General features: G+C 46.6%; 2 protein-coding genes across 8 annotated transcripts in view; both read right to left on the bottom strand.

Moving 5' to 3' along the window:
* Positions 1–13,640, bottom strand: part of arhgap46b (Rho GTPase activating protein 46b) — an 85,379-nt gene extending 71,739 nt beyond the window's left edge. Inside the window, exon 1 of the mRNA XM_031566511.2 lies at positions 12,998–13,640. Within this exon, the coding sequence (XP_031422371.1) occupies positions 12,998–13,011 (14 nt within the window). The 5' untranslated portion in view covers positions 13,012–13,640. The remainder of the gene's footprint in view (positions 1–12,997) is intronic.
* Positions 13,641–13,764: 124 nt separating this feature from the next.
* sulf2b (sulfatase 2b) overlaps positions 13,765–25,000 on the bottom strand; it is a 154,322-nt gene continuing 143,086 nt past the window's right edge. For 5 of the 7 annotated variants that reach the window (XM_042707662.1, XM_031566518.2, XM_042707664.1 and 2 more), the window contains 9 exons: positions 24,365–24,671; positions 23,648–23,900; positions 23,053–23,149; positions 22,734–22,828; positions 22,499–22,561; positions 21,527–21,696; positions 20,645–20,787; positions 20,284–20,407; positions 13,765–16,647 (listed from right to left, as the gene is read on the bottom strand). In XM_042707662.1, the coding sequence (XP_042563596.1) occupies positions 15,911–16,647; positions 20,284–20,407; positions 20,645–20,787; positions 21,527–21,696; positions 22,499–22,561; positions 22,734–22,828; positions 23,053–23,149; positions 23,648–23,900; positions 24,365–24,671 (1,989 nt within the window). In that variant the 3' untranslated portion in view covers positions 13,765–15,910. Of the gene's footprint in view, positions 16,648–17,348; positions 17,403–17,913; positions 17,948–20,283; positions 20,408–20,644; positions 20,788–21,526; positions 21,697–22,498; positions 22,562–22,733; positions 22,829–23,052; positions 23,150–23,647; positions 23,901–24,364; positions 24,672–25,000 lie in introns of all 7 variants that reach the window. The other 2 variants (XM_031566521.2, XM_031566523.2) reach the window with 2 other exon arrangements.

The raw sequence follows: 25,000 nt of genomic DNA, 5'->3' as shown, positions 1-25,000 counted from the left end.
ACCGCTCTTCTCTAAGAAACCACAACTGCTATGACTGACAGACGCTGGAGGAGAGAGAGGGGGCTTCTGGGACTCTGGAACACTGACATACTCCCATCTGATTGGAATAGATGAGATCATTCAAGTGCGTGTGTGTGTGTGTGTGTGTGTGTGTGTGTGTGTGTGTGTGTGTGTGTGTGTTTCAACAAACAGGTAGATGTTAAGGGAGAGGCCCCAGTTAGTAAAATACAGATTCTATCCAGAAAGCCAATTTTCCTGTTCCTTTCCTCTTGCTCCCTTGACTGTTGAGTGATATATGTGGACCACTCTTAAATACAAACTCTAAGACTGCTGAGAAAATCACTTTCATATGAGTGAGTTCATTTGTCTTCGCACAGCATGAACACCTTGTCTACTCCAAGACAGAGAGTAAGACAGCCAGAGACAGACAGAGACAAAGAGAGGGAGAGAGAGAGAGAGAGAGAGAGAGAGAGAGAGAGAGAGTGAGAGAGAGAGAGAGAGTGAGATAAATAGAGAGAGTGAAAGAAGAAGAAAGATGGAGCTTGGGCAAGAGACAACAAACTGAGTCTGAGAGTCTGAGAGGTCTGTCTTGATCTGCCAGAACATACAGTCATTGTTGGCGAGAAGTTCTCTCTGTCTATCTCTCTCGGAGGACCTGGGATGGATGGCCTGGAAAGGCACTGGGGAGGCTGCAGAGGGGGGAGTGGGTTCAGTTGTCCTGCAGAGGGGGAGTTCTTGTGGTCAACTGTCCACCTGCTGAGCTTCTCGCCTCTCCAGAAGATTTTGTGAACTTCTTTTGGGACGGGAACCACTGGCTCGTTCCTGGGGTCAGGGGGGGGGTTATTGGGGGGGCCTTGTTTACCTATCCACGACAGTAAAGGAAATGAGGCTTCAGTCTGCCCTTAAGTTGTTGTATATTATAGATCTGGTGAAGGTCCCATTCCAGTGATCTTCAGTGGCGTGAGCAGATGAGCTAATGCCAGTTCAGTACCATCTGCATTCAGGCATCTTGAGCTTACAACTCTATAGAGTGACATCATAATCAAGCTTAACGAGAGGTCTGCTAGCCTGTCAGATAGCTAGCGCTACATCTCCTTAAAGGCGCAGTTGTTCAGTAGCTTATAAAAACTTAGTTCTGGGTTCATTACCTTGTTTGGTAGTGCATCCCGTCACACAGGTGGTTTAAGGTATGTTTCTGTTGACATGGAGGCACTTTCACACAATACAAGGTCAATGGACAGTAATGAATTGTTTGTGTTTGTGTTGTTGTGTGGGCAGGACTTAATTGCGCTCTGTCTCTATTGTTGCTCTAGTCAGCACTGCTAGTGTTGTCCGAGTTAGCAACAGTAACTAAGGGGGACGGGACTTTGTTTATCTTCAGGGTGAAATACTCCCGAAACAAGAGCGAGCTGTGTACTTGTTTCAACTTTTTCATTGTACAAGCAAAGCTGGCCATATGGAAGAGTAATTGATTGGGGGGGGAGGGACGCAGTGTTAACCGAGTGGAATCAAGGGACAGAATTAGCTTTCTTTCAAGTTTCTAGCAACATCAGCCTTTTCCCTGTAAATGGTGCATAAACAAGGCTCTGTATTTGACGATGGTAAACTGATACTTGGCGATTGGTGATATGTGTTCTCGTACCCTGGTGTTAGTTTAGTTGGGTTGTGGGGCTACGTAGTAACTTTTATATGGGGTCCTTGGTCCATATAATGGGTCAATAAAAGGGGTTTTGAAGTCTCTCTCTCTCTCTCTCTCTCTCTCTCTCTCTCTCTGTCTCTCTTCATTGTCCTTTCAATTCCTGAGATTACCCCCTGCACTTAACAGTGCACACAGAGCATCCATCACTCACAAGGGAATAGAAATCCCCTCTTCCTCTCCCCCTGCACTCGTTCACCTTACTCATCCATTCCCCTCTTCCTCTCCCCCTGCACTCGTTCACCTCACTCATTCTGTCCCCTTCTCTTCGTCCAGCAGGAGAAATAGAGGCCAGGCCCTGATGGTGTTTGTGGGAACGTCAGGAGGTTGCTTTGAGTTACTGATGTAGTGCACCTCACGTCAAACACTATTAACTACATTGCGGTATAAATAACACATCTTTGGCAAAGGCGAGAGAGTTTAGCCTCGTTTGTATTACGCTCTTGTTCTTGTCGAATAAATCAACGCCACTGGGATGGGTGAATGCAGGGTTTGTGTGAGCGATCGTCATGTACAAGCATGCATCTAAAATAAGCTGACGCCAAGAGTGAATGTATAGCAGTGGCAAGTGTTTAGCTTGAGTGAGCACGTATAACACTAACATCTAGCACAAATATGGAGCTTGTTTGAGCGTGTGGCGGGTCTTTGTGAGTACATTCCCCCTTATAGAAAAGAGAACTCGACCAAGCGTACACAATTAATGCCCCCCCCCCCCCCAATAACAAGCTACAGTAGATAACCAGAAAAGGTTTCTTTTCTGCTCTGTAATTACAGAATGAAACACCAGTGGAGTTTTGGACTGAGCTGCGAAACTGAACCCAGCCTTGGATATGAGGACGGGGTGGGGGAGGCGTTCGCATTTTTGGGTTCAGCGTCGGACCCACCCATGAGGCCAGTTCTGACGCCTCGGTCCTATAAATCTTGGTCTGATATGCAAAAGCTGAAGTGGCCATAATCACTGAGCGTTACCTTCGCGTCTAGACAACAATCTGCTTCGCATTTGCCGCAACCAACCCGTTTTCCCCGTTTCGCTGAAATACCACACACTCAGAGAGCCACACAAGTAAATAACACACAAAACATTCCACATATGCCCACACACACACACACACATACACACACACACACACACACACACACACACACACACACACGCACACACACACACACCACACAAACACATTTTACTGAAATAGTCATGTTTAGTGAGATATCAGCCACTACCACACAAACACACAGAAATGTGCATTCTCTCTCTTTCCCTCTCTCTTTCACACACACACACATACACACACATTTCTAGTTGCCATACCAGACATACACAATCCCCCCCCAAAAAAGAAAGCTGAACCACACTGGAACAGCTTGAGTGTTCTATGATGGAGGAGCATGGGGGAAAACGCTTCATTAGGCCGGTGATATTCCGAGTGCTCCCGGCGATGTTCCGGGCCCATTCCCAGTGGCCGGCTAGACTGCGGCAGCTCTGGGAAGGCTGGGGGCGCGGAGGGGAAAATGGGAGCAGAGCAGCAGCAGCATGTTTGAGTCTGCCCATAAAAACACACGCTTCTGCTCCGCTAACACATCCAGCAGACTGAGTACATGCTCAACGCTCACTCAAGATGTAGGGGAGGTGTGTGTGTGTGTGTGTGTGTGTGTGTGTGTGTGTGTGTGTGTGTGTGTTTATGTGTGTGTGTAAGAGAAAGAGAGAGAGAGAGAGAGAGACCGGGAATGAGAGGGGGAAAGATAGAGTGCAAGAGCGAGAAAGAGAGAACATTCATACATGTGACTGTTTTCCTAATCCGTAATGGGAATTACATATGTACTCCTGGAACATCTGAGGAAGGGATCAGAGCGGGCGAGACAAAGGTAAAGGAAAGGAAAGTCCAGAAGAGAGGGATGTTGAACAAGGACAGAGGAGAAGAAGAAAAGGAGAAGTGGAGGAGGAGGAGGGGGAGAAAGAGGAAGAGACTCAGAGGAGGTCACATGGTGTTTCTCTCTTCCCTGTCATAAAAACAAGCTGAGCGGGAACCCACACCTGCGTGCACAAACATCACCCTGCCAACCTGCCCGCTCGCATTTCCCCTTTTTATTTACTTCCTCTCTCTCTCGCTTTCTTTCTCTCTCTCCACCTCTCCCTCTCTGGTCTCTCGTCTATCCATGACATCTCTATCCCTTCCTCTCTTCCTCCACCTCTCTATCTCTCTGCCTGTCCTGCGCTCTCTGTGAGAAGAGTCAATAGTTGTGCGCTGATCGGATGCCATGTCTGAGGTGGGTTTCCACACACACACACGGCGCCCTGCATGTTTACACAGTCACACCAGGCTGGACCCACGGCTATCCGTGAGTGTGTGTGTGTGTGTGTGTGTGTGTGTGTGTGTGTGTGTGTGTGTGTGTGTGTGTGTGTATATATTTGCTTTGTGAAGTTCATACATGAGCACAGTAAATGGGTTCAGGAAAGTTTTTCATGCAATTATACGTATGTATGTGTGAACACAGACACACACACACACACACACACACACACACACACACACAACACACACACAACACTCACACACACACACACACACACACACACACACACACACACACACACACACACACACACACACACACACACACACACACACAAAGAGTGAGAGTGACAAAGAGTGTGTCCATTTGGCCATTGCAGCTTGATTGACAGGTCATTCAGAAACTACTGTTATCCTCGCCTTCTCTTGGTCCCCTTTTCATGCTCGAAAAACACACCCACACACCCTGGTATCCAAACACACACACACACACACACCACACACACACACACACACACACACACACACACACACACACACACACACACACACACACACACACACACACACTCACACACACACACACACACACACACACACACACACCACACACACACACACACACACACACACACCCTGGCATCCAAACACACTGCTAACAGGTTGCTTTCGCTTTGTCTTCCTACTCTCCCTTTTTTTCTTTCTCTTCCTCATTCCCTCCCTCTCTCTCTCTCTCTTCCCCTCTATCTGTCTCTTGGGAAGGCTGCAGCTGCCCTTGTCTGTTTAGGTGTAGATATAGAGGGATTTTTAACAGTGCAGAAACACATGCAGTGGATGTGGAGGTGGTAGAGAGAGAGAGAGAGAGAGAGAGAGAGAGAGAGAGAGAGAGAGAGAGAGCTCCCTGTGCCAAAGGATAAACTGTCACAAGAGATCACCCAGGCCCTTCTGACTTATGAAGCGCCCAGTGCTGGTGGCGTTGGCTTGGCTATGCATGTCTGAGCTCTGTGTGTGTGTGTGTGTGTGTGTGTGTGTGTGTGTGTGTGTGTGTGTGTGTGTGTGTGTGTGTGTGTATGTGTGTGTGTGTGCATGCTTGTGTATTTGTGTGTGTGTGTGTGATAGGGACTGGCAGGTCGCCAGGAGGATAAGATCTGCTGGTGCCTGCCATCCTAGCCCCTCCAAGCCCAGTGGGACTCTCCCCCCCCCCCTCCGCTGTCGCAGCTAGAGTTACCTCTGCTGCTCGTCTATAGAGGACCATCAGAGCATACCCCACCTCTATAGCCACAACCATATCCAATACACACAGAGAAACACACACACACACACACACACTCAGTTACAGATTCATTGATGTCTTACACATATGAGCATGGACACACATGTGTACACTACACACACACACACACACAACCTTTCCTGGGCACGCACACACACACACACACACACATATACACATACAACCCCTCCCTCTACAAACACACACACACACACAGACACTGACAATTAAGGGGGCTCACCTCAAATTTCCCCCGCCACTGAGTCAACAGAGCGGTAATGACCCCACACTGTCCTTGAGCTGACTGAGGCCGAGTGCAGCACCTACTGCCAGCACACACTCACCCCACACCGCCTCCTCCCCACCCCACACCACCACCTCCCCACCCCACACCACCACCCCACACCACCACCCCCCCACCCCACAGCACCACCTCCTCCCCACCCCACACCACCACCCCCCCACCCCACACCACCACCTCCTCCTCCCCCAGGAGTGACCCGCACTCAGATTGATCTGTTTTCCTCTGACATTTGAGAGACGCAGGAGACAGCAGGCCTGTATGTCCTGTAGGCCCAGAGCCATGGCAATCATCTCCCCATCTGCCTCCCTTCCCAGCCTCTGTCTGGGGCCTCGCCGGGCCCTTCAGTGGGGTATAGACACATGTAGAAGACATACGCATGATTATGTATCCTATGAGTATTACTTTGGATCGCATAGCACATCAGGCTTTGAGTGCGTTCAGTGAGAACTACTTACAGTTGGATAAGTAGATTTATTTCTGATGGGGCCGTTTGATCAAATTACACCGAGCCGCACTGTAAAATGTGATTAGGTTTGATGTTGTTGGCTGTGTTTTACACAGTGCTTTATTGGGAGATGCCAGGGTATCTATTTAAACTCGCCAGACAAACAAAACTATACGATATAACAGGATGAAAGAATCTCCCTTGACTCCATATAAATGTTTAATGGTTGCTGCTCGATGCAAATGATCCCACCATTTGCATAATTCCCTGACTTATGCATCAAAACAAGGAACAGCACAATTTAGCAGGAAAGATTCATACAGTAACTCATTTCCTTTTGCACTAATTATGCCATTTGATCTGCAACATCAAAGGAAAGGGTAGCTAAATGACTAAATGAATGGCTGATGGAAAACTTTTTCTCTTAGGGTTTTGATATATATCAAATAACACTGTTAAGACCAGTGGTTCAAATGTCATTGCATATTGTTTGGGTGGGGGGGTTAAACTCGTCTCGTCTTCCTACTTGTGGGATCTTTTATAAGATGAAAATTACAGCTTGATACTGAGATGATCGATGGCCCTCTCATCCATCTCCTGAGTCCTAATACAGATCAAGCCAAGGGCATCCTCTGGCTGCTAGACCATAATACCGCAATACGTCATTGAAATAGAGCAGAAAGAAAGAGGGGGAGAAGAAACGAGACAAAAAGACAAGGAATGAGAGAGAGAGAAAGAGAGAGAGAGAAAGAAAGGGGGAGAGAGAGAGAGAGAGACCATAAGAGAACACCCTCCCCACTGCATTCTCATGGCACTAGGCCAAGTATGAAGCTAATTTTCCAGCCCCTTGACTAGTGAGAAACTCCCTAATCTGGGATCAATTACAATTAAAGGTATTAACATTCCTGAGCGGCAGCTCCAGCCACACTCGTTAGCACAGACAATGGCACAGATTGTCATCTGCATAAGCGCCCCGCCATGCCTGCTCCCTCAGGTTGGTAACGACCGCCGAGAGATTGGGCTTCCCGCGGGGCCCATCCGCCGAGCCGGGCCCCGGGGTTAGGGGCTAACCGGTCCGGTTCAGAGGTTTTGCCCCAGAGTGTGAGGGGCAGGATGTGTGTGTGTTTGGGGCTGATCAGGGCTAACTAGGGGAAGGATACCATGGTCTTGACTGGTGCTGAAGACCAGCCAAGGGGGACTAGATAGAAATGGTGGGCCCCATGCAAAAACATCAATCTCTATTCCACCTCTATTTCAAGAAGCCATACTGCTTGGTATGTTCCACATTTTAGGGTTCCCCAATCCTTTGCTATGCCCCAAGTCAAAACAGTGGAGGTGAGAGATAAACATTCAAAACGTTTAGAACCTTCAACAACAAACTTCCGTATCATTCCGTGCCATTGGGGCCACCACGTTCCATCAGGAGTGGCGACAGGTCACAGGTGATATGGTGTGGGAGTGATAGGGTGTGGGAGCCATTTGCCCCTGCAGCCCTGCTTTGCTAACATGCTGGGAACGGCCCTCTGTCTCCCAGCTGCTCCTTCACTGCTACGCTTGTCAGGTGGGAAGGTGCCACACATTTCACCTCCTCTGTAAACACAGGGCTGGAGACAGAGGACACTCCCCCCAACACTCACACACACACACACACACACACACACACACACACAAACACACACACACACACACACACACACGCGCACACACACACACACACACACACACACACACACACACACCGGGGCAGGGACAGGCGGTCAGGAAGGAAGGCGGCCGTTTGCTCCAGACCCTAGAGGTCCCCAGTGGTCAGGGTGGAATTCTTTTCCCTTTCTAAAAAGCGCTGAGGCACACAGGCTAGGCCTTCACTGCAGGTCAGGGTCAGGGTCAGGGGGGAACTATTTTGAATGTAACACGCAGTCGTTAAAAAGGACAAAAGAATGCCCACGCTTTCACCCAGACCAGTGTGGGGTATGTGTATACATGTTTGGATGTGTCGACATGTGTATGTGTACAAACATGCATGGGAGTTTGAGAATATGCGTATGGATTTCTTAATGTGTGTATATATGTATATGTATATATGTGTGTGCATGTATGTGAGTGTGAGTGTGTGTGTGTGTGTGTGTGTGTGTGTGTGTGTGTGTGTGTTTGTGTGTGTATGTGACATGGTCAGTTCAACTGGCAACTTTGTGAATTGCGTCTGCCTACACGGATGACTAACTTGTTTTAAACTTATTTTATGAAGTGTTGATGGTACAGTGGTTAGCACTGCTAACCTCCAAGCTAGGATTTGATTCCCTGCCAACGCAGGGTGCCTTTGTGAGTCGCTTTGGACAAAAGCGTCTGCCAAATACCTGACCTTTACCTTTCATGCCAGTGAACACACCCTAAAAAACATATTATATCAAAACATATCCTCATATCCTCAGACAAGAAGCTAAAACAGCAACATTTAATCAGCCATGCAAAGCCTGATCACGAGGAGGACAACGATCAGTAAAGAGAAAAACGACAAGGCCTCATCCCACCTCGCCCACAGGCTGGCCAGCAAACAGGCCGTGACCGAACGGAGAACAGGAGATCCCTGGCCGTATATCTGTTAATGCGGCGTGAACACCCTCTGACAACGGGAGAGACTAAAGGCCTTAAGAGCCCAGAGCCAGACTCTCAGGCTTGGCTCCTCTGTGGACTTTGAGGGATTACTCGGCACTCGCAACGGCAAACAAACGGACACAAAGCTCCGGCTCTCTCTCTCTCTCTCTCTCTCTCTCTCTCTCTCTCTCTCACGCCCCAAATGCGGCCTGCGTTGAAAACCAATCCATCTTGAGAGGTCTGTCGCTCGCTCGTTACTGTGGAGATGTCGGTTAAAGTTTTTGTCTTGACCGTGTCACCTGGGCTGGGGGTGGGGTGGGGTGTGAGTGCTGCCTTGCCCAGCATGACAGAACACGTCTGTGGTAACACCTGGTCTCACACGGAGCCTACCTACATCCAACACCAAAACACACCTTTGAAAACACACAGTGGCAAGGGAAAATGGGGATTTTTTTTGTATTGCTTTCTATTGTTATTCAAACTGTGATGCACTGGAAAATCATGCCCCAAACAATACAGTTTGGGCTCATGAAGGTCCACGAGCTTATCTGTCCCTCAGAGCTCTTGAGCACACTCTGACCCTAACCCTCCTCATCAGGTCACCCCTTTCATCGGCAACACAATACCCCAATACCCCCCAAAAAACAGGGTCACCTGGTACAGCACCTTTAACCTCCCAAAGTAAACAAGCCCTGCCGGGTGGAGAGACAGAGAGAGCCAGAGAGAATGAGAGGTATTCATTTTGGACCGACTTCATTGACAAACAGAGCAGGGCATGTGGACCTGAGGTTTTAATTAGTATGAATGAGTGTGTATGTGATGGAGGAAACATCTGCTGGACTGAACAGAGCTGACACTGCTACCGCTGTGGGAACGTTGTGTGTGTGTGTGTGTGTGTGCGTAGGAGGGGGGATCTTTAAGCTGTAAAGGGACACGCTCACTTTCACTGAGCCTCTGCAGTAGTTATTAAACTGAGCTTTTTCAATTAGAGAGGATTTATAAGGGCCACTGCAAAGGCAGGGGACAGCGGACGGGCCCAGGGGCGTTAAGAAGGATATAGACTCTGTGTGTGTGCGTTTGTGTGTCTGTGTGTGTGTGTGTGTGTGTGTGTGTGTGTGTGTGTGTCTGTGTGTGTGTGTGTGTGTGTGTGTGTGTGTTTGTGTGTGTGTGTGTGTGTGTGTGTGTGTGTGTGTAGAGGGATCAGAATCAGGAAAGATGAGGGAGGCGGAACAGTCTGATTGCGCATGGGTTTACAAGGTCTTACCACTTTGCTGTCTCCCTTAAGGACCCCCCCCCCCCCTCCTGCCCTCTCTCAGTTGGGTCAGCCCTGTTCTCCCCATTTCCATCTAAGTGTTCCCAGACTGTGGGACCTCTAAAGAACGTGTGGTCGACATGTTCTCCAGAAAATTCCCTGAGCAACATCTCCAACCTCTTGTTTTCCGAAGATCTGTCTTCAAGGGGAAACACCAGCCCCTGACAACAACCAGCACTTTTTGGAGCACAACACAGAACACTCTAGAATAATGGGTCTAGCATACAATGTGCAGTGTCATGCAGAGCAGCTAGCACACTTTTTCCTCCCCGGTCCACATAAAAACCTCTCTCAGTGCCACGCCACGGCCCAAAAGCAGAGTCAATGTCCCGGAACGAGCGCTGGCAGGGCTAATGGCCTTTAAACAGGCTCCTGTCTGACCATCTTAATGAGGAAAGCTTTCACAGACTGTCTACAGGAACGGCAGTCGAAACAGACCACCTCGCTCGTGGTGCCTTCAGCGAAACTCCAGTCGGAGCTGGGAGTAATTTTTGTATCAACGCTGCAGGAGTACTCGACTTGACTCCGGGGTAGTCGTTTCCAGACGACCGCAGACATGCGCCTACTGGGCGATTACAGGACTGTCACCCCGCAGAGGGAGGGGGCGGGGGGGGGGGGGGGGGGGGCTAGGGGTACAGGGGTTTGGGTTCCGCACCCCAGTTGGGTGACATATTGTGTTCTCCAACAATACAGGTCCCCTAAGCAGACTTTTCCGTTAAAAGAATCTACAGTAGACAGAATTTTTTTCCCCCTTTAATTTCCTCCAGACAGCACTATTCATAGACACCTCTCTGTGCTCCAATAATGGAGGACTTTCACCAGGAGTTGAAGCCTTGTCCACAGTGCCTGGAGCAGATTAGAAAAGGCTGATCACTAATTCATGACCAGCCCTCCACTGGGCCAGCTGTCAGAGGGCCCTACTCATTTTGCTGGGGGGTACATCCCTATTGTTGTCCTCCCGAACAAGGGTCCCCTCCCACTGTCCCTCTCTAATGTGCCCCCCCACCCCCGTGTCATCTCATGGCTAACTCTCCATGACTGGTCAGGTAGCATCTCCACAATGGTCAGCTAATAGGATGCTCTGTTAGAGGTGGTGGGCCCACAATGGCACTTTTCAGCCCAAACCTGTGGTCAGCACAAAAAGCAGGTCATCACACAGAGCTGACTTGTTAAAAAAAAATTCATACAAACACACACACACACACACACACACACCAAATTCATGCTCAGAAAGAGACAAAACCAGGCAGAAAAGAATGACATGAGAGAGGTGGGTTGTCAGTTGAGTTTGAAAAAGTGAAATAATTTCATAACTACTGGACTAATATTCACATTGGTAAGTATTATAGGACAGAACCGCCTGCCGTTTACCATCACTATGATCATGTCATCACTATGATCTATGTCATGCTTTGTCAATTTGCTCCTTGTTGGAGAACATACATCAATAAATATCTATCTACAAGAACTTGAACAGTTGAACGGCTGGAGTGAGACTATAGTTAGAATTATAGAACACACACACACACACACACACAACAACAGCAGCAGCAGCAGCAGCAGCAGCAGCACAGGGCCCAGTTCCAAAAGGAGAATGCCACAGAGTTGGAAGATACAGCCCAACTAGGACGACATTACAGGAGAAGGAGCGTTGTTTTTGGTTTCAGTTCTGGGCTGCAGGGTCCAGCCAAGCCAATTTGTAATTTCATCTGAGAAGATTCTAAAGTGGAAACTAGTAATTAAATAGCTACCACAAGCGGCCAAACCAGCCCCTGCGTTTTCTGCACCACAACAAAGCATAGTTTTGGCATTTGTAGCCACCCTACCCAACCTCAGCTGCAACTTTCAACACACATTCGAGCACACTGAAACAAACGAGGCCTTAGGTTTGTGCAATCTTTATCTATTTTAACTTGGCGGCACTGACTTTCCAAGGAAGCTGAGGTATTACACACAGTTGTGAGAAATTTATCATTAATATTATCTATTCCTTTCATATCGTACACTGAATTTTATCTGTACATTCATTCTCGAGGAACGTCGTTGCTATTACACTGAATATATTAAGTGTAGGCCTAATAACAAACTGTAATATGATCCAAAGATCAAATTGATTTCGTTGACACTGTAAAATATTTCAATTTCACGACATAAGTACTGGTTGCCTGTACAAAGTACTGACTGCGTGTGATGAGGCCATTAGTGAACAACAGAAACACGACAAATACATACACGACCAAAACCGAAATGTAGTGCCACTGACGTTGACACCTGGGAGACGAGGCATATGCGTGAGTGGCGATCCGGGGCAGTAGAGCGAAAGTTCGCTGAACCGTGCAAAACCGGCCCCTATAGCCTATCCCCATAAGCATCTGTTCTCCCGCACGCCAGCCAAGTTCAGGCACCCTGTTACCCGACTAATTTATTAATCCGTCCTCAAATTTAGCTGCTCGTCCAATGTGAATCTGCATCTTGGCCGGGCTGGGCTTTTCTTAGGCAATAACTAATTGTTTCCGAAGACTTCAACCGAACAATCTTGTTTCTGGTATTTTGCCAACATTGAAATAGTGGACAAGGCTTCTGGTGTCATCAGCAAACAACACCTCGGTATCAGAAGACTATAACATACGTAGGTAAGTGCTCAGCTGATCAGAGCATTGCTGTAAAACTAGCAAAACACAGACTTGTCTGCCGGTCAATCGTAGTGGCTATGTTATAGCCTACTATTCTGACAGCATGATTCTGACATTTGAACGTAAAATAAAACTTTCTGACACGTACATTGCCAGGTGTACAACCAACATTTGATTTGCAAATCAGTGCCATTTATTTCTCGTAACAGCCAACTATAATATCATTCCCCCACTCTTTTTTCATCCATTTGCAGACGTAGCTACTGATGACTTTAGTGCAACAAATTGTATCCGTAAAAGTTTGTAGAAGTGTGTACAGTGCAACCAACTTCCATGAATGAAGCGTTCCCCTGAGAGTAGATACTATTCATCCAAATGGTTTAGCAATTCTAACAGATTAGATGTAGGCTAGTCATACTGAAGGACCTTTGAAACTTAAATGTCTTACCTTGGCTCGGTCATTTTCCTCACATTGTACGAACAAAAAAGTTGAAATGAAACTAACGCTCGCAGTTTTCCCACACGACTAAAGAAGACGATATGTGGCCAACCCTATGTGGATTCTCCCTCAGCACTGCCCGACAGAGCGAGTGAGGTAAACGGTCAGTTTCCCCCGCCCTCCCCTAGTTGGGCTCGGTCTACCCCGTGTTGTAAGGGTTCATATGGTGTGTAATCTGATATCAGTACTGTATCACACACGACCGTGTTTTGTATAGCGCAGAATTCCTTCTATCCGAACACGACGAGCTCTTTGGCGTCATCTAGCGACGAGTCTCACATAATTACATATGTGAAACTGACAACCTTTCAGCAAGTCCTGCTAGCTTGGATGCGTATCGACAGATGCAACTTTACAAAGGCTATCTTTTAACGATAATCAAAATGGACGGACCATCGACTACCAGTCAAGCCCAATGTTAACTTATACAGTACCATTTGGGAGTTTCTGACATTTAGCTTATTTACACACACAAATACAGCAGATATGGGTTACTGGACTGGAAACAACTGTGAATATGTTAGGATATTATTAGTACACTGTTCTGCATTTCCAGTAGTAGGAATTAGACAGAGTAAGAGAAATACAGTACTGTAATAGTACATTATTCATATTTGCCTAAACCAATGTAACTATTTATGTAGCCTCTGTGTAGTATGTGTTTCCAGCTGAGCCCGCTAAGGCCACTTGAAATAAATGGACACAAAAATCAGTTGTAAAAAGCAGTGGTTGGGCATTCAACACTTTATTCACAAACTAATAACCGCTATTAAATGTCCACTGGTGAACCGAAAGAAACAAAAATAGAGGAATGATAAATCTATGTAACTGTACAAGTCATTGTTATGTTAAAACCCATCTCTATTCTTCTTTCATATACAGCAGTCCCTTTAAAAGTGCAGAGGAAAAGTTTAGTTCCTTTCTCAGCCATCCTCTTCGTCTTCATGTTACTCAATTATTTAATTCATTCAGTTATTTATATTAATTAGGCAGAGGGACCATACAATTCAAAACGACACACCATCTTGTACAAAACTCTGTTCAGTCCAGATTGGCAGGGTTTGAGGGTGGCGTTCATAGTGCGGCTATAAAATCAATCGGGTAAGAATTTATCTCATCTCACGGCATGGAGCATATCACTGTAGAGGACCATCTGTTCTGTGGACTATAAAATATATTTTGAAACATTTAAATGAATGGCAAACATACATTCAAACACATACAGCAAGTTTTATATAGATTTGTTTTCCAGGACGTAATAGCACCATGTTAAGCAGAGACTAATTGACCAGGAACACTGGCCCAGTGGCGGTGATATTTTTTCTTTACAGAATGTGTGACTGTGTTAATTACATTAGCGCTTAGCACGCAATCATGAAAGATTTATGTAAAATCATCGTATTAAGATGGGAAAGCTGCAGGTTCCTAGGTGGGGTTTTACAGATTGAAAGCAATGCACTGAGAGGTCTCTTCTCTGGCTGTGAAACTGAATCCAGTAAGAGCCCATTGAGGAACAGTGTGATTCATTGTGTGTGTTTGAGAGAAAACAAGTCACAGAATGTGATGCTTGGCCATATGGAGTCAGTGTAAGCAGGCTGGGCCAGGCCTGTGTTTGGCCACTGAGACAGAGGCAAGGTAAGAGGATCCTTTTACTCTGTAAAGTGTTGGAGTAGGTAGAATTGTGGAAAGCCACTCAAATGCAAAGGTATATATAGGATTGGTGTCCAATAACTTCTTTTTCATTTGTTCTTGAACAAAATGGCAACCATCGGGCACATTTAGGTAACAACATTGACAATGATGACACATCTAAAAATATTGTTGTTGTTTTTTTTTTGTTTTTTTTTTCAATTTTCATTTTCATTTTCTAAAAACTAACAGAAAAAAAAACAAATATGATGAGGGAAAAAATAGCTGCAACACTGTAAATGGATGGCACTGGTCATTTCTACATCCTATAACATACATTCCCCTACACACCCCATGAAATAGGGCCTGCACGTGTGTGTATGAGTGTATGTGCGTGTAACTTGGAATGCGTTGGCCAGATTTTGTAGGGGGGGGTTCAGCTTGGTGTGTTGTGACTGGCTGAACTTATGTCACAATGGTTACAACACACACATACACACACACACACACACAGATCACACCAATCAAGTTGAATTACAACAAAGCCACCGTGTTTTCACTGTGCAAGTCGCACAAGGTTGCAGATCAAAAATAGCATTTCTCATACGTAGATAACTCAATGTGCCACAAACACTGAAGCTGTGCTAGGAAAAGGGGGTGGGGGTGGTTTGGCAGTCACAAATGACTATAATATAAAATCAAACCAAAATAATCATAAAAAGACAATGAGTAAGATCATGTTAACATGGTCATAAAATAAAATCTTTCCTAGTATAACCTGATGAATTTGGAAATCAATCAAGTATTTTTCTTTATGTGTCCCCCCGCCCCCCCCCCCCCCCTCCCCACCAAAAAAAGAAATCCCGTAAAATTTAAAACACTCAAAACATTTCATATGTGTTTTTTACTTCCTTATTCAGTATGTGTGCTATGTTCCATGCCTACGCCTCCTACTGTTAGTTTACAGTGTGGAACCTCTGAGGTACCCGGGCCAGTAGATGGACTGCTTTGAGATGCGCTATGGGGTAAGGGTCACAGGGTCAGCCCTGGGATCTGGGCATAGCTGGACAAGACGGAGCAGGTGGAGGACGGAGCCGGTAGTGGTGGTGGTTTGAGTTCCAAGCCACCTGGCTTTGCCCAGGGGACCCAGTGCTAGAGTCAAGGAAGAGGGCTGGGAAGGTGTTTGTCTGCGGGGTGGGCCGGGGCATGGGAGGGGGTCGGTGGCTCTCAAAGTCAGATGGAGCCCCCATCTCTGGAGTCCTTTAGGAATTCGCTGCAGTCACAGAGGGAGGGGCGGAACCTCCGTCGCCCCGTCCTTCTCCTAAGGGGCTCCTCTTCCACGCCCCCACCCTCCTCTTCATCGTCCTCCTCTTCCTCCTCCTCGGGTAGGGCATTCTTGTTCTCTTCCAGGAATTGGTCCAGGAGGCGGGAGGAGACCTCCCAGGTGCCCCTCTCCTCCTCTAAAGGAGTCGTGGAGACAGAATTGGACGAGGAAGAGGAGGAAGTGGCGGAGGAGGAGGACGAGGAGGAGGAAGAGGGGCCCGGAGCCCGGTTGAGTCCCAGTGCCTCTCTCAGGGCCCCAGCCCCCGCCTCCCTCAGCAGCAGAGCAGGCGTGGCCAGAGTGGTCAGGTAGATGGCCGAAGCCGATTGGCTGGTGGAGGAGACCAGGGCGTGGCCGCCTCCCCTCCTCCCGCCCTTCTCCCCCATCATGTCCGGCTCCAGTGGGCGGCGCCGGAGGTCGGGCTGGTTGTCATTGCTGAGCAGCGCAAACATCCTGTCCACAGCGCTGCTGAAGTTGGTCCAGTCCTCCAGGCTGATGTTGAAGTCGGGTTTGAGATCGTAGGCATGCTCGTCAAGTTTGTACATGGGTTCAAGTTCTGACCAGTTGGATGTCCCGGGATACCGGTCTGGCTTGGCTGGGTCTGACTCCTTAGGGGTGTTAACCCTCCCAGCCCTCCCAAATCTGTCCTCTGCAGATACAAACACACACACACACACACACACACACACACATACGGACATCAGTAAAATCCAAAACATTGACACATACACACTTCCAAATGCAATGTGAGGGCACTTCAACAAAAGCTAAAAACATCCACACTGCTTCCTGTTCACTGAAATGGTAAGCTGAGTCATGAAGCAGCCATGGATACTTGAAATGTGTTTGTTGGAATGATCACTAGATGATGTTGACGATTTGTATCTGACCAATTACTGTAATGACGTAGAACCCGAAAGACAGTTGTGAGGAGTGAGGATAATAAGAGAGAGAGAGAGAAATCATTTAAATCAAGATTAAAGTGGATTAGTGTTGTCTTAAAGTGATCAGTGGTGTATACAGTAGGGATTGTATGGCAGTGGACAGGGGAGCATGGTGGATGAATGGCGCCCTCTGGTGGTCGGAAACAGAACAGCATGATATGGGAGCAGAGCAGCCCTGGCTGCATGCAATCAGGAGAAGTCAAAAAGTCGGATGGCTCAGACAAGCCAAATGCAATCATGCAAGCCAAAGGAAACAATGCAAAGAAGAAACAGATCAACAGGCGGAGGAAAAACAGGAGATAAAAAAGGAGAAGAAAAGAAAAGTAAATGGTGAGTTAAGAGGTCTGGTAGTGGCTCGGTGGTGGCATCGAGTCCCCAGTGATGACAGCAGGGTTTCCAAACTCACAGTGATTTGGAGACGGGCTTCTTCACTTTAGGCCACTTGCGACGGTGAAACTGCCTAATGCGACAAGCAACAACAAGACAGACTGTTACCCTGCCCCGCAAAAGCAGACGAGAATCTATTCGTATACACACACACACACACACACTCATATACACACTCTCTCCATTTATCTCTCTGTCAAGTGTGCGCACGCGCACACACACACACACACACACACACACACACACACACACACAAAAGCCTACAGAAACAGCACTCAGTGGTGAGCAGAGTCATGCAAGAGGCCAAACAGAGAGTGTGAGGAAGGGAGAAGATAAGGAGTAAGAGTGTCACCACAGCCTCAGAGGACCAATGCTATCGGTGGAGTAATCTTTACAGCGTGGGGTTTGGCATCCAAAACCTCACTTTTTCAATACACCCATGGATTTCCAAACCATTTCTTATCGGTGTGATTCCATGTGTGTGTGTGTGTGTGTGTGTGTGTGTGTGTGTGTTCTGTACTGAGTGTAGATCTCGGTGCTATCGTGATGTGTTGAGATAAGACTCTATGGAGGAGGGAAGATACCTGTATTCATCATAGCTGCTGCGCTCTTTACCGCCTGAAGAAGAGACAACATCATTGGTTAGAGAGGGTATATAAGGGCAGAGGGGGTCACATCAGAACACCCATGGGTCCACTTTGGGTGACCGGCCAAACATGAGAAGGCCCAAACCTTCAGGCCAGTCACAGAATCCAACCCAAAACCCAGAGGCTTTGTTTAGCTTTTGAAACAAAACTCAATTCAACACAAATGAAAACAATATGACAACACACACACAAAAAAAAAACATTTCTATTGATTGTGAACGTGATTTCAGCTCCATATTAATTATGTAATACAATACAATTACAGTGGCATGCAAATGTCTATGAGCAAAAGATGACCTGATTTCCAAAGGTAAAGATTACCCATTTCTTTAATATTTTAAGCAAGATTCCTTTTTTCCCCATCCTTAACAGTTTCAAACTAAAAAAAGGCAAAGGGCCTGAAGCAGGAATCTGGGTGTCCTGCATGGCCAGCACTATGCTCAGTACAGTGCACCTCCTTTGACAAGTGGCACAGCCTGGAAAACGCTTGTTTTTTCTATCCAACTAATGAGTGTTTCTGTTCTTGTTTGGGGGATTTTCACCCATTCTTTCTTCCAAAAGGCTTCTGGTTCTGTGAGGTTCTGTGAGGTTCTGTGAGGTTCTTCGGCCCTCTTGACTGCACTGCTCTGTTGAGGTCTATCCACAGATTTAGGACGATGTCTAGGTCGGGGAGCTGTGATTGCCATGGCAAAGCCTTCAGCTTGCACCTCTTGAGGTAGTCCTTGAGAATTTTGAGGTGTGTTTAGGATCATTATCCTGTTCATCTTCAGCTTTTTACAGACGGTGTGATATTTGCTTCCAGAATTTGCCGGTATTTCGATGAATCCATTCTTCCCTCTACCAATGAAATATCCCCTGTGTCACCCACAAGCCCAAAGCACGACTGATCCACTCCCAGTTGGAGAGGTGTCATTAAACACCCTTTTTTCTCATTGTGTCCAAAAAGTTCTATTTTAACCTTTAAAGTTCACAGGACTTGTTGCTAAAATGCATCAGGCTTGTTTAGATATTGCGTTGCAAACCTCTGACACTGAATAGTTCAGTGATAGAGGAAAGTGAAGGTCATATTTCCACAGGTGTTGCTGCACAGTACAACAGTGCACTCCAGAGTCTGCTCAATCTTCCTGAAGGTCTGAAGGTCAAATGGGGATTTGGATTTCCCTTTTTAGCAATCCTACGAGCAGTTCTCTCGGAAGGTTTTCTTGGTCTTCTCAGCTTGACTTCCACCTTTCCTGTTAACTGCGATTTCTTAATTACATTACAAACTGAGGTAATGGATACCTGAAAATGTTTTGCTATCTTCTAATAGACTTCAAATGCTTTGTGGGAATCCATTACTTTAACGGTCAGAGTGCTAGACAGCTGCTTGGAGGAGCCCATGGCTGCTGATTGTTGAAGGTTTGAGGAGTCAGAGTATTTATAAAGCTTTGAAACTGGCATCACCATGGCCACCAAGGCACAGCTAACAATTAGCTAACAGGCGAATGAAGGTCTGAGGCTCAAATCTCTTGGGGTGCCCAAACCTTTGTGTGATGCTCCTTTCCGTTTTCCACTCTAAAATTGTACAGAACAAACATAATCTTCTAATCTAGATCAATGTTGAAAAGTATGTTTCCTCTTTAACTGTATGCCTTTTGTAGATCAGGTCATCTTCTACTCTCTTAACTATTCACAGTAACAGAAATATAGACCCTTTTGCCCAGACTTTTGCATGTCACTGTATATTATAATATTGCGATCATTATGAGACTCCATTCGATCCATTTTCCTTCACTAAAGAAAAAGTAGCGTCCTGAAACGTCTGTAGCTTTTTGTAAGCAGAATCATTGCTGATGACATTACCTGTTGACTCCACTTGCTCATACATCTGGGTCAGGGTATCATGAGGAGGGTTTGTGTGTGTGTGTGTGTGTGTGTGTGTGTGTGTGTGTGTGTGTGTGTTGGTATGTTTGTGTGTGTGACAAACAAGGAGGACAAAAAGCGATGCAGGGGCTCGGGTCTGGTGACAATGAGGTTGATGAGGATGCCAGGCAGAACACATTCTCCATCTCACTCTACAGATTAGTGTGCCTATGGGTGTCTGAATGTGTGTGTGCGTGTGTGTGTGTGTGCTCTTACTGGTGTGTATTTGGATGCCAATTTGGATTAGTATTTATATGTATATGCACTGTATGTTATACGCTTGGTGTCCCACTGCAAGTGTGAGTGTATATGTGTGTGTATGCCTGTGCAGAGTATGCGTGTGAATGGATGTGTGTATGTGCGTGTTACGCGTGTACATTTGTGAGCTTGTATGCAGTGACTCACCCAGGTCCAGGCTGCGTGTGCGAGGGTTGCACTGCTTGTGTCCTTTGCAGCCACGCAGCTCCATCAGCTGAATGTGCAGCTCGTTAAGAACATGTCGGTCCAGAGTGTTCACCGCATTAATCAGCTGCAGAGAGAGAGGATGGGGGGTTGTTATACCGTACGACGTATTTGAGGAGTAAGCAAATCTAGAGATAACCCCAATGCACAATATAGGGATATATTTCATAGCACAATATTGCGATATACATGCATAATCTGAAAAGCCTGTTAAGTATGTCTTGATGGTCCCACTGTTTTTAGACCAGTGGCTATGGACACCTCCTGTGAGAGTATGAGGGAGAGATGCTGAGGAGGAACACACCTGGTACGGGTCGATGTTGAGGTCGAAGAACTCCAGGAAGCCGGTGGCAAACTCACAGAAGAGGAAGTTGTGTGTCTCGTTGATGGTGCGCAGGCACCAGTAGGTGTTGTTGTTGGCGCTGGTGCACGCACAGAAAGGTCCCACTGGAGAGAGAAGAAGGCACAGCACAGCACATGAGACATGAAGCTCATTCAGATGGGAAATACATCATCTAAAACGCACATGGATATGTTATAAACACACACACACACACACTTTCTCTCTCTCTGTCTCTCTCTGTTTATGTGTGCTGCCCTGACATGTCATCGTGTATATGCAAGCATGTGATACATTTACTGGTGCAAAAGAGAGTATCTGTCATTGTTAATTGCATGTGTGTGTGTGTGTGTGTGTGTGTGTGTGTGTGTGTGTGTGTGTGTGTGTGTGTGTGTGTGTGTGTGTGAGAGAGAGAGAGAGTGAGCGTGTGTGTGTGAGAGCGTGTATGTGTGAGAGAGAGAGCGTGAGTGTGAGAGCGTGTATGTGTGTGTGTGTGTGTGTGTGTGAGAGAGAGAGAGCTTGTGTGTGTGTGAGAGAGAGAGAGCGTGTGTGTGTGAGAGCGTGTATGTGTGTGTTTGAGTGTGTGTGTGTTTGTGTGTGTGTGTAAGAGGGAGAGCGTGTGTGTGTGTGTGTGTGTGAGAGAGAGAGCGTGTGTGTGAGAGCGTGTATGTGTGTGTTTGAGTGTGTGTGTGTGTGTGTGTGAGAGAGAGAGTGTGTGTGTGTGAGAGAGAGTGTGTGTGTGTGTGTGTGAGAGAGAGAGAGTGTGTGTGTGTGAGAGAGAGTGTGTGTGTGTGAGAGTGTGTATGTATGTGTGTGTGTGTGTGTGTATGTGAGAGCTCCACTCACTGGTCCAGAAGGGGGCTGTGGCCCAGTGCTGGTTGTCGTGGGTGAAGCAGGTGAGGCCGGGCATGCTGCAGGTGTCATTGTTACGGAGGCGCTTGAGCAGCTTCCTCATCTTCTTCCTGCGCTTCTGCTCCTGAAGCAGCCACTGCTTCTTATCCTTCTTCTCAGCCTTCCTGCACACACACACACACACACGCACACACACACACACACACACACACACACACACACACACACACACACACTCATCGGTTAAATACAAAATTGTTTATTTTTGCTATTCAGTTGAAATATTTAGAGTAAAATATTAGCGCAGCTGCCTGGATTTTTGTTATTAAATGATTATCTGAGGGCGTCCAACATACACCTGACACAGAACTTAGTTGGATTCCTAAGCGTGCAAGTTTACTGAGCACTTCAACTTACAAGCTGACAGTCAATTTTGATGGCCCTGGTGGTTTTATTGGAAATCTGATGAATCACAGTAAGTTTAAGATTAGAGCACATCCTGCCAAATGAATGGAGCCTGTCTACATGGCGAGAAGATGCAAAGCAACATTAGGAATGTTATATTCCATATTTAAAGTTCAAAAAAGTTTTTGTATTCCCTTTGTATTCACCAACATTTTGGTTAATTACTGTAATTTAATTACAGATTTCTTCTCATTGACTATAACAGATTACAATTACATTCATTTTGTAATTTGATTACGTAACTGGATTACGTGTAACTAGTTACTCCTCAACCCTGCACATTTCGCTGCTGCTTATGCTTCATGTCTGTTTTCCTCCAGATAAACCACCATTCATCAAATGCACATACAATATGTACCCATACATCTGCACACCACACATACAAACGCACACTTATACAGAATGTATCCAGCCAAAGAGTCTTATCAATCTGTTTGGCCACACACACATACACGCACACACACACAGACCAAATGAATTTGGTGTGAATGTGTGAATTACCTGAATGGATGAACACGGTCTCCTTTGTACTTCCTGAGTTTACTCTTGAACTTGGACTGATAGCTGAAACCCAAACAGCACCAATTAAAATCACACAACGGTGGAGGTAGCAGTAGAGATGTTATCATTCAGATCCCACAACAGTTTTAACAAACGAGTATATCAAAGGGTTGGTTCAGTGTCCATAAGGCTGGACTGTGAGATGATGTGAGAATCTAGTGTAATTTCCACTCACATGTATTTGTTGCAGTCGCACTCCTCTGGCCGAGACTTCTTTAGGTGACCTCTGACCTCACGAAGGTTCTTGATCTTTGTCTGCAGAGTTTCAATCTGAGGGATAGAAGATAGATGAAATTAGAAAAATGTTGAGATGTGTAAACCCAATGTAAAGATCAGACAGACATTCCAAAATTTAAAAAATCCAACTGGACAGGGGGTTTAACTGTGCAATGGACTAAACTAAAAGAATGGCAACACAGAACCGACATTAATGTTACAGTGAAGCCCTACTCTTACAAAGACAAAATAGTGTCAGTGTGTGAAATGGCACACACCTCGTGGTCAATGTGGAGCTTGTGGTCTTTCCAGGCTTGCAGTGACTTGTACAGCCCAACATCACACTTCACTGTGTCATTAGCCAAGATGGAGCACCTGGTGGCATCATCAAGAGTTCAGAGGTCAGAGTTCATCCGGTAAAACAGGTCTGTTACAATCTACAAACTTGGAGCACCTGGTGGCATCACGCAAAGCCCTCATCAAGAGTTCAGAGGTCAGAGTTCATCAGGCAATCTATACAAAATACCAATGTGTACTTTGTCAAATACTGTTTTGTTTCAACCATCATTTTTTTTTTACATTTACAAAACACACACCCACACACACATGCACACACTCCCACACACATGCACACACACACACACACACACACACACACACACACACACCCCCACACACACATGCACACACCCAAACTATAATTAAACTGTTCTGAACTGTCAGCATCTACACATACACACATTCAGGGTATTCAATTATCGTGCATGTGCTTATGCACATGAGCACATTGTCTTGTCACACACACACACACACACACACACACACACACACACACACACACACACACACACACACACACACACACACACTCACCTGTGTGTGACTTTGATGGAGTTAAGCAATGCAAGGCTGTTGCTGTTGGTCTGTGGGGGCACAGTCCCTCCCCCCATCCCACTGAACTCCTCCTCTTCGTCCTGGGATCCTGGGGCTCGGTTCTGGCTCCGGTTCCTCGGGGTCATGGATCGGTCCAGGTCACCAAGGTCGACTGCATACAGGTCGCCGCCCATCTCCATGGTAACGGCACGAGCGAAGCGGTTTCGGGAGTAGCTCTTTAGGGCCTTCAGCTCTGTCAGGCAGTCAGACACACACACACACACACACACACACACACACACACACACACACACACACACACACACACGAGAGTCTAAATCAGATCCACACTTGCACTTCCCCAGCGTGCTCACAAGGTGGCGTGCAAAAGCTGTGCATTACAAGCCAGCATCTCTGAAGTAGCAGACAACAGAGTTACTTATGGATACATCACATGGAATAGAAGTGTTTTTTGAAGACATTATCTAGCCTTTTGGGATAAATTGGGATGATAAATGAACCAGTGATACTTGATATAACAGTATTATAACTATATCATGACACACAGTTGTATGGAATGTATAGAATTACATATCACAAGCAATGTCTTCATATGATACCATACAAAATGATACATTACCAAATGTACAAATACAAGTACAGGTACAGATGTTAGGCATAAGTGCGTTGAATATGTATGACTGACTGAACGCTCACTTTTTCTGGACAGCATCTTGCCCTTCTTGAAGGGGTTGAGCCTGTAGATGGGTAGCCTGCAGTCGCAGCCCTCGAGTGGGGTAACACTGCTGCTGCTGCTGCTGCTGCTGCTGCTGCTGCTGCTGCTGCTGGTGCTGCTGCTGGTGGTGATGGTGGTGGTGGTGGTGGTGGTGCTACTGCTGCGCTGGTACAACTGAGGCTTCATGCTGGATGGACTCTGGTTCTTACGCATGGTGGAAGAGCCGCTCATCCCCTTACACTTATACAGCCTCAGCTTACCAGTGGAGTCCTCCACACACTGCCACTTCTTTAGAAGAAGAGAGAGAAAGAGATGACCCAAGGTAGGACACATTACAGTGTGCATATTCTCATATATTTGAAACACACACACACACACACACAAATATTTCCATTCTTCAGTGTAAATGGGCTTTAATAAACACACAGCCGGCCTGTTTTGGCTTTATTAGACGAAGAGTGTTTGGTGATGAAGGCACGGCTGTGGCCATGGTGTGGTGTGGGGCGGGGAGGGAATAGAGGTGAAAAGACGTCTGGATGGGGTGTGTGTGTGTGAAAGCAGGCCAGCCGGTGTCTGTCGCCTGCAATTAACGCAGCGCACTAACGCGCTCCACTGAG

This window comes from Clupea harengus, chromosome 4 (genome assembly GCF_900700415.2).
Source record: "Clupea harengus chromosome 4, Ch_v2.0.2, whole genome shotgun sequence".
Classification (NCBI taxonomy): domain Eukaryota; kingdom Metazoa; phylum Chordata; class Actinopteri; order Clupeiformes; family Clupeidae; genus Clupea; species Clupea harengus.
The sequence above is the reverse complement of the archived record's forward strand: the minus strand, read 5'-3'. Positions and strand labels throughout refer to the sequence as shown.